Source organism: Bos taurus, chromosome 8, assembly GCF_002263795.3.
Source record: "Bos taurus isolate L1 Dominette 01449 registration number 42190680 breed Hereford chromosome 8, ARS-UCD2.0, whole genome shotgun sequence".
Classification (NCBI taxonomy): Eukaryota; Metazoa; Chordata; class Mammalia; order Artiodactyla; family Bovidae; genus Bos; species Bos taurus.
In genome coordinates, this window is record NC_037335.1 from 84,847,404 (window position 1) to 84,864,824 (window position 17,421).

General features: G+C 43.2%; 1 protein-coding gene across 2 annotated transcripts in view; it reads left to right on the plus strand.

Moving 5' to 3' along the window:
* Window positions 1–17,421, plus strand: part of FAM120A (family with sequence similarity 120A) — a 115,961-nt gene that overhangs the window by 78,843 nt on the left and 19,697 nt on the right. For both annotated transcript variants that reach the window (XM_059888995.1, NM_001098905.1), the window contains 2 exon segments: window positions 1,031–1,205; window positions 10,751–11,000. In XM_059888995.1, coding sequence (XP_059744978.1) covers window positions 1,031–1,205; window positions 10,751–11,000 — 425 coding nt within the window.

Sequence of the window (17,421 nt, forward strand, 5' to 3'; positions counted from 1 at the left end):
CAAAGCCTCATAATTTGGGAGAGTAAATACTCACTAGATGAGTGTTAACCACATGTGTACCTATTAGATTAATACGTATGAAGGTTCTGATAAGGGAAAAGATCAGTTCTAAATTAAATTCATATGAAAGAAAGAATAAATGTTATGACATGATTAAAAGAGTACATATCAATAAATTTACTAAACATTGGGGTCATAAATATATTTTTATATTAAGAATATGCATAATTAAATTCCTTGTGAAGTCTCTTGAGATGTGCCTTGATAACATGGACCACAGAATGTTTGGACTGATCTCAGGTGCAGGTGGTCACAGAGTCATTTGTCTCCTGGAGCCACAAGGAAGCCCCTGCTGTGTTGGCGGAGAGGAGTGGGGGTGGGGAGGAACAGAACAGGGCTTCCTTCATTTCCAGCCCCTGGTGGCTGTCTCATTCAGTGGGACTCGTCTGTTGAGTTACTTGATGCACTGGGGCAGAGGCTTGATACATGCTGAACACTTTAAAAACGAATACCACTTAAAAGAGTTCTCTTAGGTAGGTTTTTTGTATATGATAATTTTTTATGAAAGAGCTTGGTAAAGAAAATTTGTGACCATTTTATTTTTAGGGTGCTCTTTTCTTGGATTTCATATAGGTCATTGAAAATTACGAATTACATTACATATGACCATCTTGACTCATAAAATTTGCCAGTTCTCAGCATTTTCTATGCTATTTGTTGTCTGGTGTTACCGACCTAGATTTTTTGGAAGACTTTGGAAGCATTTACATGGTTTTTGTTCTTGTTGTTGTTGTTCCAGGTTAAAAATAAAACAATGTAGGTTTTATTTTGACTCTTTGAGCATATATTTTGACTAAACCTGCTAAATGAACTCTCCCTAAACATCTTGATATAGGCAACTTGTTAAGCAATTGATTTGGAATAGAATTGCAATTTCATTAACTGGAGATAATACAGTATATTTCTGTGAGTTTATTGTAAATTCAACATGAAAAATGTGCAATATTATTCTGCTTTCTTCCATGCAAAGGGTGAAATCAAAATTGCTGTTTCTATTGAAGATGAAGCCAGCAAAGACCTGCCTCCCGCCGCCCTGCTCTATAGGCCAGTTCGTCAGTATGTTTACGGAGTCCTGTTTAGCTTGGCAGAAAGCAGAAAGAAAACTGAGAGACTTGCTTTTAGAAAGAACAGACTTCCACCAGAATGTATGTACTGTAAAATCCATTGTTTGTTTTCCTCGGTACCTCGTAATCTCTTGTGCATTTTTAAAGCCTTAGAAGAATCGTGACTGAGTTCACCCTGAGAGTCCCCACATAAAGGAGATGGGCTCCATCGGGGCTCTTACGAAAGGAGGACAAGCCACAGGTTGTTTTCCTCAGTAACATCCCAGCAGTGGTGTTTATTCACTAAAATGATAAAACAACAGGTTTGCGCTTCAAACTGAACATTGATCTGGAAACAGTCCTGACGATCGCCATCCTCGTGGTTAACATGTCCTGGGCAGATTGACAGCAGTTTCTGCTGTGGTGTCCACGAGATGTGGTTCCCTCTTTGCAGAGATCAGTGTTCCTGGGGAGGTCCCACCAGCTGTCCACTGGGCTGCTTCTGTGCAGTTGCTGCACACATCCCTGAGGCCAAGAGGGGACTTGTAACGATTTCCCTTAGAGGCCTCCAGCTGATCGATTTGAGGGGTAGAGGGGGAAGTGGGAAGACAGAAACTGTTGTTTGAAATTTGGGCAAAAGTTAAGGTCAAAGTATTTCCATCTTCAGTGGGCCAATGTGATTCTGGAGGAGAAAATCGTGCCTTTGTGTTCTAGGTGATTTTATCTACTAATGTAGGGAAGATAAAAGTCACTGTATATTTAGTAGGAAATACAAAAATGTTTCCCCAAATGTGCAGTCTAAAATAAGAGCATTATGAAGTGTGGAAATTGTAGATTACTAAGTCTTCCTCTAAACTGAGGATATTTGGTGACGGATCACCTGCTTGTATGGCAGGTCACTGCAGCCCTGGTGACGGGTGAAGCTGAGCTCAAGGACAAGTATGGGAGTAGATCTTACCTTTGGAACTCAAAACTAGAGAGGGTCTAGCAATTTTATATAAACAGTTCTATAGATTCTTGTTTTCTGTTTCTATTACTGTGACAAAATTGTGATTCTGTAAGCCTTTAGAATGAAGCCATCTGTCACTTCCCTTACTTGAAGATAGTCATACCTAGTGTGGCTGCTGAGCTGTTTGTGTGACTGTAGCTGGAGAAGGTGATGCCGGCTCCACAGGGCCTCCTCTAGCTGATGTTTCTACCACCTTGATCAGGCCAGAGGCACCATGTGAAACACCGAGTGTGTCAGTGGACACTTTTCAAAGGCCCAGTGCATTCCAGGAGTACAAATCCTCATCCTTTTCTCCCACTGTGTGATTTATTTGCTCAGAAAAGAAGACCTTTTTAACTTTGCACAGGATTGGCGAGCTTTCTGTGCTGGCCCACCCAGGCCATCCTGGCCCCACAGCTGTGACCTCCAGTTCACCACCAGCCCTGAGCACCTTAGTCCCTGTAGCCTCTTGGGTCTCTGTTGGTCCTGGAATGCTGAGTGCTACAGGGTCCCATGCGGCCCTACTTGCTGCTGTGTCCTTAGCCCCGTAACACCATATTGGCTTTCATGGTGAAAGGCTGTTCTTCATTTGCTTGTGTGTTCCAGAAACACAGTTATCTTTATGCAGAAAATCCTCAAGAGTTTTCAGTGCTCAAAACCTGAATACCCTCAGGTATGTCCTAGGTTGGGCTCCCCTTGGCAGTATCCATAGCTTCATAGAGCAGCCTGCATATGGCTGGTGTGCTGTGTTCATGTCGTCAGCAGTGGGCACTGTGCATCCCTTGCCTGTTTCAGGGAGTTCTCTGTGTCGCAGGTGAGCTGCAGGTGCTAGGTGCTCTTGGGAAGTAAGAGTCTTGGTCTCCTTTGCCCTGCTGCCAGTCTGTGCCTTTAAAACACTGTGAAACACACAGCTGACAGCACCCCGCATGCTCCACTCCCTCATCAGTTAATTGTACCCAGTTGATACAGGTGTCTTACTGGCCTGGGAGAGGCTGGCCTTTTAGACAATAGGGGAAACAGAAGCCAGGGGAGAGTATTGACTAAATAGACTAGCATCCTCTAAGCATAAGCAAGAGGGAGGCAAATTGTGGTAAAGAGCTGAATGTACAAACCACACCATAGGGCCCAATGCAGCCCTCACAGAGAAATAACTACGTCAGCCTGCCTATGGCAGGCCAGTTCTGGCTAGGGCTGGAGGGCATGGGGAATGGCATGCCCAAGGGAAGGAGAAGGGTGGTAAAGCCTGAGGGGACTCAAATGAGCTCTTCGAGACTCTGGAAGGACGTGTCTTGACCTCATTTGGAGGCTGGGAGGCACAGGGAATAGAAAAGAAAGGAGGAAAGTGTTCCGCTGTGAGGTGGATGGGGGAAGGGTGGGTGAGTGGGAGAAAACCGCAACTTCAAAGAGAATTTGGCAGGCATGTCTTTTTCCTTTCCTCCTGCCTCTGCTCCCCTCCCCACTCTGCTGACTTCTTTTCAAGGATGGCACACAGTTGTTTGTCGTTGCTCTGTTACTTTTGGCCGGTGGAAAACACTGACTCTTACAATGCCACTGGTTTAGGTTTCCATACCTGAAACATCTACTAAGTGACTATTTTATGGAGAGAATATTGTAGCTTCTTTATGATTTGGATGAGATGGGAAAATAACAATGTCTGATAATGCCAAAGAGGCTAACCTGGAGCAGTTTCTCAGGAGTTCTTGGTTGATAAGATTTGACCTACATTTATTCATAGACCGTATGTAGATGAATTTTGAAGTCAGTGGCACTTGGCACATGAAAGTGCACGATGAGGTCCTCGGGACAGATTTGTTCTCCACGTGCCTGCTGCCTTTGCCTTCCACTTTGGTAGCCAGATCGGAGCTGTGTGGGTTCCAGGTAAACCCTCCTACTCCGGTGGGTGATGGAGCTACTTCTGAATGTGAGGGTTTTGATCTAACATGGCTTCAAAATGCTGTGCATACAGATGCATGTTCTTGGTGTGGTCACTGTGACAGTCAAGAATTTTCCCAAGAGGGCTTTGTTGTCAGAACTAGTCAAAGGGCATATTGAAGCCTATAGGGTTGTTCAAAAATACTTAGCTCTCATTAGATGTAGGACATGTATCCATTTGGAATTATTTCTCTTGATTCAGGCATATGATAAAATGTTCATAATCTACAATGAATATTCATATGACTTACCAAAGTTTCATTTTTAGAAATATGGCTAAAGTAGGATATCTACAATCGAATCCTTAAAAAAAATCACAGCCATTTAGAGAAAATGGACTTGTGGACACAGTGGGAAAAGGAGAGAGTGGGACGAATGGAGAAAGTAGCATCAACATATATGCTCTATCGTGTGTAAAATAGATAGGTGGTGAGAAGGTGCTGTGTAACGAAGGGAGCCCAGCCTGGCTCTCTGCAATGACCCAGCGGGGTGGGGTGAGGGGGGCGAGGAGGGCTCAGGTGGGAGGCGATATATGCACAATTATGACTGAATTTCGTTGTTGTATGGCAGAAACCAACACAACATTGTAAAGCAATTTTCCTCCTGTTGAAGAATAAATTATTAAAAAATTAAGTTTAGATGATATGAAACATTCAACTTATTGTCATTTGACAGTTCCAAAAGTAATTTAGAAGAAATACAAACTTAAGGGGAAAAAAAATTTCAGCCTTTGAAAATCATATTGAATTACATGCTGGCAGTTTATTTTTCTGTTCTTCCCTGTCCATTCCAAGGTTCTATTATTTTGCTTTTAGGAGAGTAATAAGAATACTTGTTTTATTGTGGGAGAATGCTACTGAAGTCACTATTGTGGAATTCACGGTCCTACCAGTGGCTCAAGCAGCAGACTGTTGACCCAGCACAAACAGTCTCACCCATATGGGCTAAATGGTGATGGTGGCAGTTTCTCTGGGGAGAGATGGGCCCAGGGAGCTAGCCATCTCTGCAGCTGCTGGAATAGGGGCTGGGCCTGGAGCCAGGCACCTGGTCTGAGCTGGCCCTGGCCTCCAGGCCTGTGTACGTGAGATCCAGGTGGCGTGGCTGCTCCTCACAGGCACTTCTGCCCTGGAAGCAGCTCTGACCTTTAGTACCGTAGTGACTTTTCTTCTCCCGGGGGATGTTCCTCAGCCACCCAGGTACTCCTCAGTGATGAAGGGGAAGGACCAGAAGAAAGGGATCTGGTTCTATAAAGACGACAGGATGATCAGTCACCTCAGCTATAGTTGTAGAGAAAAAAGCAGGCTTGGGAATTCCTTGGCAGTCCAGTGGTTAGGTCTCCACTGCAGGGGGCAAGGGTTTGACCCCTAGTCCGGGAATTAAGATCCCACAAGCAATATGGTGTTGTCCTCCCCGCCCCCAAATAACAAGTTTATATACTATGCTTATATTTACTATACTTATACTATATTTAGGGCTTCCCTGATCGCTCAGCAGGTAAAGAATCTCCCTGCAAGAGACAGGGGATGCTGATTTGATCCCTGGATCAGGAAGATCCCTTGGAGAAGGAAATGGCAACCACTCCAGTATTCTTGCCTGAAACATCCCATGGACAGGGGAGCCTGGCGGGTACAGTCCAATGGATTGCAAAGAAACAAACATGACTGAGCTACTAATCACAAAATACTGCATTTGTATTTCCCTATATTTACTCTCTTCTTTCTAAACTGTCAAGAAAAGCCAAAAGGAACACATTGATTCCCCCACCACCACTGATCCAGTTTGCTTTAGAAATTTTGTTAGTGCCAAGTCATTGGGATTGCTGATTGAAAATAAATTTGTTCATTGTGAATCACATTATAAAACAATACTTTAACATGACAAATATTAATTAGTGTGCTGTTTTCGTATGTGTGAAAATTGGTTGTCGTAAACATTTTTCTTATGATTCTGTGAAGACTGTTTGTATATTAATCTGAATTTTTTTATTCCTCAAAGCTTTTCAGGCGTAGCATTAGCAAACTGCTTTTCCCTCACAGAACTTTGAGTGGCTGAGCTCAAGAGACATCTGTGGGAAAAGCAGTGTTGTGTGGCAGGAGTTGTTTGATGGTACTCTTTTGGATTAATGTTTATGTCCTTGAACTTCGGAGTTTCTAGAACAGTAGGAATGACGTAAGTGGTTTAGCAAGCGTCTGTAACACCATGTGACACTGTGTTCCACATGCCCTGTGGCCTACTGAGCATGTATATGTTTGTGGACAGTAAGATACTCCCAGCCTCAGATATAAAAAGTTTAGGGAGAAAATTCATAGTCTTTTACTTTTCAGAATCATAGAGGATACTCACACATGTGTCAGCATGAGGAAATGAGGGGCTAGTTGGACCCCCAGCCTGCACACAGAGCTGCTTGGAAGTTAACCGGCAGTTTTCCCATAAGGAGGATAGACCAGCTGTCATTACGCCCATTTCCCCATTTCTGATAAAACTCTGATGTGAAGGAGTTGAAGTTTTGTTTTTATTTATTGTGTGTGTATGTTTTCTGTAACTCCAGGAGAGCTCAGGGAGTAAAACAGTGGCTCCTCCCCAAATACACACTGCACAGACACAGACCAAAGGTCCAGTTGGCCATAGCCTTGGGAGTTGTTTGTATCCACCTTTTTCCTTACCTTCTAACCACACTGCGTGCGTGCCATAACTCTCACTGCTCATGGTGCTCTGGAGTGAGCTTAGAGACATAATTCATTGTATGGCACTGTAGGCAGCCACTACCAGTCAGTTGAAATAGGCTTACAAAATGAAACATGTTCATTATTCCTGGCCTGGGATGGATCCCCAAATCAGTATTATAACAGATTCCTGAGATGGCTGGTTGTCATATGTATAAATGTGAAAATAGAAGAAAATTAACGACTGATGGAAAACATTGGGTTTTTACTAACAGCTTAAGTCTTCAGCAGTGTTTTATGTCTCGAAATTGTATTTTGAAGAGGTGCTTCCAGCAAAGAAACTGTGTTATAAATTTAGCCGTTGGTAATAACAGCAAACTGGTACCCTGGAGTTGCTTTTTGCCAGTGTGAAAATTCAGTTTAGTTTCAGGTAGGGAAGACAACCTGATGTTCAGATTTTTCAAAGTAGTCCACTTGAAATCATGAGTTTTTCCTGTCAGTAGAAAAGACAGGATAAATCCTTATTGATGGTGATACACAGAAGATTTATTCATGGACAGTAGCTAGATTAGCTGACCTCTGGGATTCTCTTATTCTTGTTTTAACAAGGAGGCACGAACATGTCTTTCTAAAATGGTGCCTTCACAGAGAGGGTTTTATACCCCAGTGCTCTTGTCTGCATGCAGCGTGTTTCCATAATCCAGCTGTTCCATACCACTTGGATAATCCCTGTATAACTAGTTTTGTTTTTTTTTTTTGCAAAAATGATAAGAGCCCAGATTACTTGCTATTAGCTGGCTGCTTTGCATCGGCTTATTCCTGTGAGCTTCAGGAGAGCTCAGGGAGTAAAACAGTGGGCAGCAGCAACTTGGGAAGAATCGCAGAGCCAGAGGGAGAGAAGGTACCCTGTGTGCATCAGCCACCCCGTTGGATGAACTTATAACACAGAGGCTGCTGTTGTGTGTCTACCTGAAAATGGGATGTCCCTTGGAATTCATTAATTTATAAAACACTGACCTTTAATTAATCTAATGTTACAAGCCTATAAATATAAGTTGACCTCACATAGTTGTAAGCACATAACAGAGGTGCAGGGTGTCTTTGCATTTCAACTGGACTGTGCTACAGAGTGAGTTGTTGGCCCCCCTTGTTTCAATGCCTGGTTCTAGGGCTGGGCTGGGGCAAGGTAAGTGAGGGACCCAGGCCTCAGAATTTAGGAAGACCCTTATTTTCACACAGACACATGGTGGTTGACGTCTGAGCCCTGGATGCCTTTCCTGCCCCACCCACTACATAGTAGGTGCTCAATAAATATCTGTTGGGCGATTGGCCAAAGATTCCACAGCGCTTAAGTGGTGGTGTACACAAAAGATCTCCAAGTATTCAGTTTAAAAACAGATACATGTGAAAAATAAAGCAAATCAGGGCATCTTTGCTTTCGGAACAAAGCTTTTTTGTTACTGCACATTTATTTTCTCTGAGAACATGTATTTCCCAAATTAGACTTGAACATTCTAGTCATGAATAGTGCAGATAGCAACAAAAATGCTTAGAATATAAGAGGAAGCTATTATATCTAATACTTCTTTGCAGCTCCAGTGTCGCCTGCCTGTACTGGGGAAGTCCTTTTACCAGGACGTGGGAGGGATGGTCAGGTGAGCGTGAGGTGGCAGTTCTCAGGCACAGGTGTGTGCTCATCTGCAGCCTTTGCAGGCTGAATAGGATCTGAGCACACAGCATCAGGCCAGGTAAATTCAGGCACACCCGGAGCCCCAACTAGTGTAAGCAGCTGTCTAAGGCAGCTTCAGGGAACACTCAGGAGAACTTGTGAAGGGACTGTTGGCATCTCTGACCTCCACTTAACTTTAGTGTAGGGTTTGAAGCATAAAGCATATACAGGTCTAAGCCTTTTGACCTTGAGAATGAAAATCCTCAACCAAAAATTTATTTCTAGAATGAAAACAATATAATAAAACAATTGCTAAAAATTATTAAAGAGAAGCAAGAGCAGAGATGACAAAGGGGAAAGATATAAATAGATGAAGATAGTTTTAATAAGAATGCTTCTGTTGAGAAAACTCAAAGGAGACCCTGGCATTATAAACTGAGTTTTTTAAGATACAGTAAGCTTAGGCTTTGTTTGCACACACACATGTGTGTGTGTGTCTATTTTGGGGAAAGAACATGAGAGACCTTAGATAACTAGGTTATTAACCCAGATTAAAAACCAAAGATAAAATATAATTAGTCCCATTAAATAAATCTTTGTCACCAAAATGAAGATGCTACATGGGAGAAATAGATTTATTCATTTTTACTGTTGGGGGGGGGGCATGAAAATAAACTTTGTGGACTGACTTAATGGAAACACAGTGTACTGGTTAATGGCTTATCTTGTTACCTCCTTTCGCTTGTTTTCTTGGGGCTGACAGTGTGCCAGCCTCTGTGAATGTAGTTGGAACAAAGGGAGGTGGGGTGTGCTGCCCCTAGGAGGCCACTGTGGTGGTGGCGCCTGCCCTCTGCACACAGGTGGCAATCTGTGGAGCTGTGTGCACTGGAGTTCAGCAGGAATGGGGTGGGCGGCTTAGATTGTGAGTCCAAGGACAGGGTCTGCTGGACAGCAGGGACCATATGAGTGTGTGGCTGGCACCTAAAATAGATACATTTAAAGATGCATGTATTTATATATACATGTGTCTTTCTGTTTTGACTTGATGGACTTTAAACCTTTTAAGTTTAGAATTTTTTTTAAACATTTAAACACTAAGATATTCAAATGTGAATTAAAGGGATTCCCTCAATGACAAAACAGTTACATTTTTGTAAAAGAATTTTCAGAAACTGTCTTGATTTTGCACCCCTGCTCAAGCAGCCTGCTTCTGGGAGTTGGGGTCCCTGCAGAATGGCTGGTCATGGCGCTCCTCTGCAGCACACTACCATCTGACTTGACTGGGGTTGATTGTGCAAAGCTTGCTTTTCCTGTTGCTAACAATCGTGCCTATCCACGTATCTAACTCCTAAAATTCTTCATGACCTTGAAAGAGATGATTGTCTAGACTTGGTGTGGAGCTGGAGATGAGCCAGTTAATCATTTAATTCTGTCGGGATTTGGCTTCTTCATAGTCTTCAGTTTGCCTCAGGTGTTACTTTAAGGAAAATGAGCCCAGGAAGGGGGTATGGTTATTTGGATAGAATTGACGTATCCAAGATTGCATTAGAATCAGCACCATCCTGGCTTCTGTACCTGCTGTCAGCCATGTGAGGGGAGGATGGGGTCTCCATGTGGCCCTGCTTCAGCTCTCATGTTTATTGACCAGAGTAAGCTATTTGTTACAAAATGCACGCCCACGTTTTACCATCTGACTGTTTCTATCAATCCACTTTGGGGAGAAGTTTTAACATACTTCTGTGCAGTGTGCTTTATCTCTATTGCTCTCCTTTCCCCATCACCGTTTTTCCCTTAAAGTATTTGGGAATTTTGTGGGGAAATATGCATGTTTGTGTTTCCAGAGTTAATTCCTGCTAATAGTGGTAAAACTACTGTGGATAAAAGGTTATTTATGGAGTTTAACAGTTATACTTGTTATATAGTAGGAGATGCTTAAGTAAAGTGGCTGCCAAGTGCAAGTTATTTCTCAGATCTAATTAGTAAAAACATGGAGAAAAAGATCAGCTATCTAAATTGGATTTTCCTTGATTTCTGTGATGATCGCAAAATATGTGTAAGTTGTACCCATTGTTATTACTAAAACTATTAATGAATTTATAATATTAAAGCAAATTTTGTCTAACATCCTTGATTTATACATACTAGTTTTATGGGGAATCTTTGAGAAGAAATTTATTGATGGTCTGACTGAAATTCTGAATGAGTCTCTGAAGTGCATAGAGTAGAAAACAAAATATTTTAGAGTTGAGGATTGATGACTGATGGCTTACTAATGAGAGAATGCATTGTTACACAAGAAGTGACATCTTCATACTGTAATTACTAGAGCTGTTTTTGTCAGGCTTAAAGTAGCTAAGATAGGGCATAAATGGTTCTCTCATTTTCCTTTCTGTAGTTTCACCAGTGATCATTAAAGAGTGGGCAGCTTACAAAGGGAAATCGCCGCAAACCCCGGAATTGGTGGAAGCTCTTGCCTTCAGGGAATGGACCTGCCCCAATCTGAAGAGGCTGTGGCTGGGGAAGGCGGTGGAGGACAAGAACCGCAGAATGAGGGCCTTCCTGGCCTGCATGAGGTCAGACACACCAGCCATGCTCAACCCAGCTAGTGTGCCCACTCATCTCACGGTGCTGTGCTGCGTCCTACGGTAGGTGCCACTGGCCGCCTCTTCAGCCACTGCACGTTCTCCAGCAGGGGCTTGTACAAATGCCTCTCAAAGAAGTGCACTGTATGAAGTTACAGTTCAGTACCCCAGATTCACCTGGGGTTATTCCAGATGAATCAGGTTGTCAGTTGAATTTGTTCCCATCTAATATTTTCATATATTATAGAAATATAGGTCATGTAAATACAACATGAGTTTGAGTTGATGCTATATAGTGTGTTTATAGAATAGGTAACATTTGATGAACCTATATTTTATGTAGGTATCATAATGATTTTAAACATAGTTTATCCTTTAAATGTTAAAGCTTTTGATGACTATTGGGGGACTGTATTATATGTTTATATATTAGTAATTTTTCTTTGGTAAAATGTGTCTCTTCTTCCTCCTTCATTTATTTAATCATATGTAGATCAGTATGGACTTGTGGTTATCTCTCTTTCTAGGGTTATAACCTGATACAGCCTTGTTATTTGGTTGTTCAGTTTGTTCTAGCTCAGGCCTTGGGAGCTTGTTAAGTGGCTCCTATGTCCTTTGTCCCCCCTGACCCTCAGCATGTCCTTGCTTTCTAGCACCACAGGATGCCCAGGTTCGTCCTGTGTCTGCCCTGCCCTGGAACCTGCTGTCTCTAAGGGGCTGACTCCTGCCTTGGAGAGAAGGTTAAAAACCCAAATATGTGCACTGTGTTCTTCCAGACTCTTATCAGTCAGTGGGCCACAAACGCCTGTGTGGAGACTGTTGGTGTTTGGAGTGGTTCAGTGGTAGAATTCTGCTGCATGGGAGGCCCGGGTTCAGCTCCCGGCCAGTGCAAAAGCAATGCTGTTGAGCTTCCCAGGTGGTGCCAGGGGTAAAGAATCCCTGCCAGTGCAGGAGCCACAATGCAGGTTCAGTCCGTGGGTCAGGAGGACCCCTTGGAGTAGGAAATCTCAATCCAGACCAGTATTCTTGCCTGGAAAGTTCCCTGGACAGAGGAGCCTTGGCAGGATATGGTCTGTGGGGTTGCAAAAAAGTCAGACATGGCTTAACAACTGAACAACAGCAACAGTATAGCGTGGTATATCAGTTTCTTATCTTTATCTCCATTGAGGATTAGCCTAGTGGGAGAGACTAATTTTTTCATTTTGGTTTTAGAATCTTCTTCTGATTTCCTCTATGGAATTCATTTTATATTAGCCAAAACATTAAGACTTTGGGTTACTGGAAGATTAAATAGCAGTAGTGAATTTGGTTACTTTGTGTTTCTCTCTTCCAAGTTTAAAATCATGTGTGGCATTTCATGTGTTGGGTAGACAGCTAACTGTCTACTGTATGCCTGACTTGAAGGTCCCATTGGGCCCTGAGTAAGAATGATGTGTGTGGCACTTGAGGCTTGTTCGGTTGCCCCTTGGCCAGAAGCACCCATATGTTAGTGGGGGACAGCCTCTGTTGATGCTTGCACGGTGCTCATAGTGTTTCATGACGCTTGGGATTGTGGTGCCTTCACGTCTTGTCTGTTCATTCACTGGACCTCATGCGGTACTGGGATACCTAGCAAGTGCAGACTGGACAGTGATCAGACCCCAGTCTTTGGCTCAGTCCTCATGACTTCCTTGGCCATTACTCCAGAAATAGCTCTGCCTCTTTTAGGCACTGTTCAGATGGCCTTTCGAAAGTCATGATTTCAGGATTGTCCTGGCTCCCATTTATTTGTTTATTTTGTGGTTGTTTATAAAAATCATACTCATTTTAGAACTTGAAAAGGTTAACAAATGCAACTAGTAATCTTGAGTTTGATTGAGCCTCCTCCCATGCTCATCTCTGTGGTGTCAAGAGTACATGAGTACCATGAGTACAGCACAGGTTCCCTCATACTTGCTACTTGGGTAGAAGCCAGAAGACATGCTTGGTTGTGCAGAGACTGTTGTGTGCAGCGTCAGCTTGAAGCCGTGGAGTTTCCCACTTGGTAAGACTCACAGAGTTTCAGATCCTGAGGAGGAGGGGCTGGTTGGGAAGAGATGAGAGAGAGTGGCTTGTGGCACAAGTCTCAGGATTTGCGGTCAGGACATCAGTAAATGGGTTGGTCCATCTCTGCGAAGAGAATTTGTTCTACCTTCGTGAGTGTTTTGGGCCACAGGGACAAGTAGGTAAAGGAGTATACCCTGTACGGCCTGTTTGATTGATGGGTATGGCCTGCTAAGAATGTGTGATGAAGGGCATGGGGGTGGGGGCAGGGGCAGGGCAGATGCGTAAGAAGGTTGGTGTGTCTCTCCAAGGGCTTGCCAAGGACAGGCTATAGTCTAGGGCCAATGGGCCCAGTGGTCTTTCTCTGGAGAAATTGCAGCTGTGTGACAGTAGTCTGCTGAGGTTGGGGGAGAGGCACCAAAGGGCAGCTTCTGTGTCCCCGAGATGGTAAGGCCCTGTTGGAGGCCACACAGAGTGACCCTTGGCCTTGATGGCTGAACTGGGCAAATGTCAGCAGCCACAAGGCCAGGCTGTCATCCCAAAGGCTCTTCCCTTCCTTAATCTTTTTTTTTCTTTAACATAATTTTAAACTTGAAATTGCAAAATTAGTACAAAGATTTGGTGGCTATTTTTCACCCAGTTTCCCAAAATATTAAATTTTTACTGCAGTGGCTTTCTCTTCTCCTGGCTGTTTGTCCTGAATCCCTTGAATGGAAGCTGTGAGTATGACACCACCCTTATCCCTAAGCTCTTTGTTTCTTTCTTTTCTTTTTTTTTTAAAGACATCCTCAAAATCAGAAAAATACTGATACATCTCATCTACAGATACTCAGATTTTTCTTTTTATCTCAGTAACATCCTTTATTAGCAACAAAATCTTGCCTTGTTCTTGCATTCAGGTGCCTTGTCTCCTCCAGATTTCTCAGGTTTCTTTGGGTTGATGCAGAGATGTTTCTGAAGAGTAAACACTGGTGTGTTTTATAGATCAGGGATCTGGAGATTATATCTTTTAGACAACATGTGAGCTAATGGGTGTGGCTGCTCTAGGAAATTGTGTTTAAAAACAGCCAGCCAGCCCCTGGGTGCAGTTTGTCAATCTCTGGGTAGACTTTTTCTCAGTCAAGATTTGCTGATGTTCTTTCGTGATGAGGTTCAACTTCTGCCTTTGGGGCAGGAGGTGGTGATCTTCTCTATGCTTTCACTAGTGATGTCAGTACCTATATGTTACATATGTTCCAAATGTGACATTGCAAGAGCAGTCAGGACTTCACTGGTGATCCAGTGGTTAAGAATTCCCTGCCAGTGCAAGGGACACAGATTCCATCCCTGGTCTGGAAAGATCCCACGTGCCTCGGGGCAACTAATCCCATTCACAGCAGATACTGTGTGCCACAACTTGTGAAGCCTATGCGCCCTGGAGCCAGTACTCCGCAAGGAGAGAAGCTGACACAGTGAGAAGCTGGCAAGCCGCAACTAGAGAGAGCCAGTGCGCAGCAGGGAAGACCCAGCATAGCCATAAATAAATGAATGAATGAATAGAGCAATCAGAAAGGGGGAGAATGACAGCCAAATCTCTAGAATCCTTGTAGTGACACCAAGGAGGGACTAGCATCTGAGCAGAGGTTCAGTGTGAGGGTCAAGTATGTATCCAGAACGAAACAGAAAGCAGCCTTCCTGGGGGACAGCTGAGACCAGACCGATGACGTCCTTATCCAAGAGAGCTTCTGAGAAGACAAACTGAGTTACTTTCTGGAGGAACTTAATAAATTAGAGAGAGGGAATAAATTAGATAGAGGGTTTGAGCCCCCCAAACAAGTGCAGGTTGTTGCAGCATAGCCAGGAACATAGCCAGGGTTCAGCTGCCCAGCTGTGCCAGTCGGAGGCAGACCACGTTGGTTCTGTCCACCAAGTGACTTGGAGACCTCTTCTAGTCCAGCTTCCGTGCTTCTGAAGGACAGTGTGAGGAGAGGTGACTAGCGGAGAACTCAGATACCCTCAGACTCCAGTGGTAGAAAACGTAAAGCCTGACCCAGGAGGAAGACATGGGAAAAAGTGTCTGGAGAAAACTGAGAAACATAAAGGGATTGAAAACACTGTCATGCACAGATAAGGATAGTGTGGACACAGGAGATCGAAGGGTCAGCTTTTGTTCACTGCAGTGCCGGTGGTACCGTCCATGTTCTGTGGTCTTTAAGCTGTTTGTCTGTATATATGCATAACTTTAGGAACGCACATCATGCTCTTTCTATATACAGAAGTTCCTTCTGAGGACTTGAATTGAAAAAGAGATAAAGGTTAACGTTGTTAAAATGTAAATAGAAAGTCAGATGGAGGAAATGGTAGGTATTGGGATTCTCTCGTAGCTAAGTTGGTAAAGAATCTGACTGCCATGCAGGAGACCCAGGTTTGATCTCCTGGGTCGGGAGATCCTGTGAGGAAGGAAACGGACACCCACTCCATCCAATATTCTTGCCTGGGAAATCCCATGGACAGAGGAGCCTGGCGGGCTACAGTGCATGGGGTCGCAGAGTCGGACACAGCTTAGCGCCTAACCACCACTAACCCCAAAGACTTTCTGTTGCAGCTAAACTGGGTGCCGAGAGTCTTTGCTGCCAGGAAAACCAGGAAGGAACTTGAGAAAAACGCCCTGTCCACGACACAGTCTTTCCCCGAATCGTCATATTTAAAGAAACATCTAGCCTTAGGGCTACGGGATGAAGAGGGGAATTAGTGTTTGCGGGATGAAAAGAGTTGTAGTGATGGATGGTGGGGGATGTCTGTTGGAATACAGTGGTTATACCTAATGCCGTTGCACTGCCAATTTAAAAGTGATTAAAATGCTAGATTTTTTGTTATGTGTATTTTGAAGTGTTAGCTGCTCAGATGTTATGTGTATTTTACCACAGTTTTTAAAAAATAAGAAAAAAGGGATGCAAAATATGGATACTTAGGCAAGGAACATTTTATATTGAGCACAATCTTTCTACAATAATTTTTTTCAGAGAAAAGTAGGGAGACTTTGTTCAGATTTGCTGTTTCTTGCATCAAATTGTGGTTAAAACTCAGTAAGACTTTTGTTTAAGATGTTTGGCACTCAACCAATTACATAGGGTATTATTTTTATCTTTGTAAGTGTTGGCAGTTTAATAAAGTAAAACTTCTACATCACTCTTTTAAGTATATCTGATCAAATCTAAATACCATAGAGATTGAACACCCACCTTGTTTACCTTGTTTGTTTACCTTCCTTTCTGCTTCTACTGCATAATTTGACCGTGAAGTACATAAGCTCTGTGCCTCCACTTCACCGTCTCTATAATGGAACAGTAATGGTTCCTGCCTCAGAGTGGCTGTGACCACTTAAGGAATCGGTTGTGTGCAAATACTAGCACCTGGCACCAGTGAGCACTTTCATTTTTCTATTGGGATTTTTATTGAAAATACCCCTCTTAATCATTTGGATAGAACTTCCTCCTTCCCCTTTTATGTTTACATTCCTGTGGATGAATATTAATTATTACCGAAATGAGAGAAGGCTCTGCACTAACTCTGATTCTAATTTTGTCAACTTAAATTTTAAGCGCTGAGAAACCTTTCTCAGCAGACAGTACTGGAAAAGAGCTTTGTTAGGTATGTCACAGTTCTCCAGACTCCTCTTAAGCTATTTGCCAGAGATCACATAGGGATGACCAGGAGTTATTTGGAGGTATCAGCTGGCAACTTGACTAGGTCATCCTTCAAGTTTGCTGAATACAGACTTAGGAACCATTGGATATGCAGTGAGGCTTATGATGAAGTTCTTACTGGCTAGCCCCTCGCTCTCACACCCAGATACTGTTTGGGGTTGTGCCTTTACCTAGTGATTTGGAGGTTGTCACTGGGCCAGTGCTGAGCGGCAAGGTGAGTAAAGGGAAGTGATCAGTAGAGAAAAGGGACTATGGACACCTGCCAGTTCTCAGGCAGATAGTACAAATAGAAGTTTGGAGACTTAGAAATTGATTTCCCTTTAGGTGCTCACACCAGGGTGGCCCCAGTACGTCTGCATGACCCCAGGGATGGCTGGCACTAGCTCTTCAGGTGCCCGTTCTGAAGCCTGAAGCTTTATTGTCCCTGCTGTCACTTCCTATTCCACTGCAGGGCATTCACCTGCCACCACCAGAGCCCCTTCCGTGCAGACAGTTTACACAAGACTTAACTCTTTATCAGGAGGTAAATCTTGCTTATTTGGACTTAGGACCTGCCTCCCAGGTACTGTGTATTGAATTAAAATAGATAAATCATATAAATTGGTGCTTAACATATATTTTCAGAGTTTAAACCCCTCAGAAAAATATGTTATATATTTAAAAAAAAAAAATCACCAGCTGGTTTGCAGTGTGTTCTTATTTAGTATGCTATTGTTAATTATTGCAGAATCAAACATTCTGATCAGCCCAGCTAATGATTAGGTTTCCATTTGTAA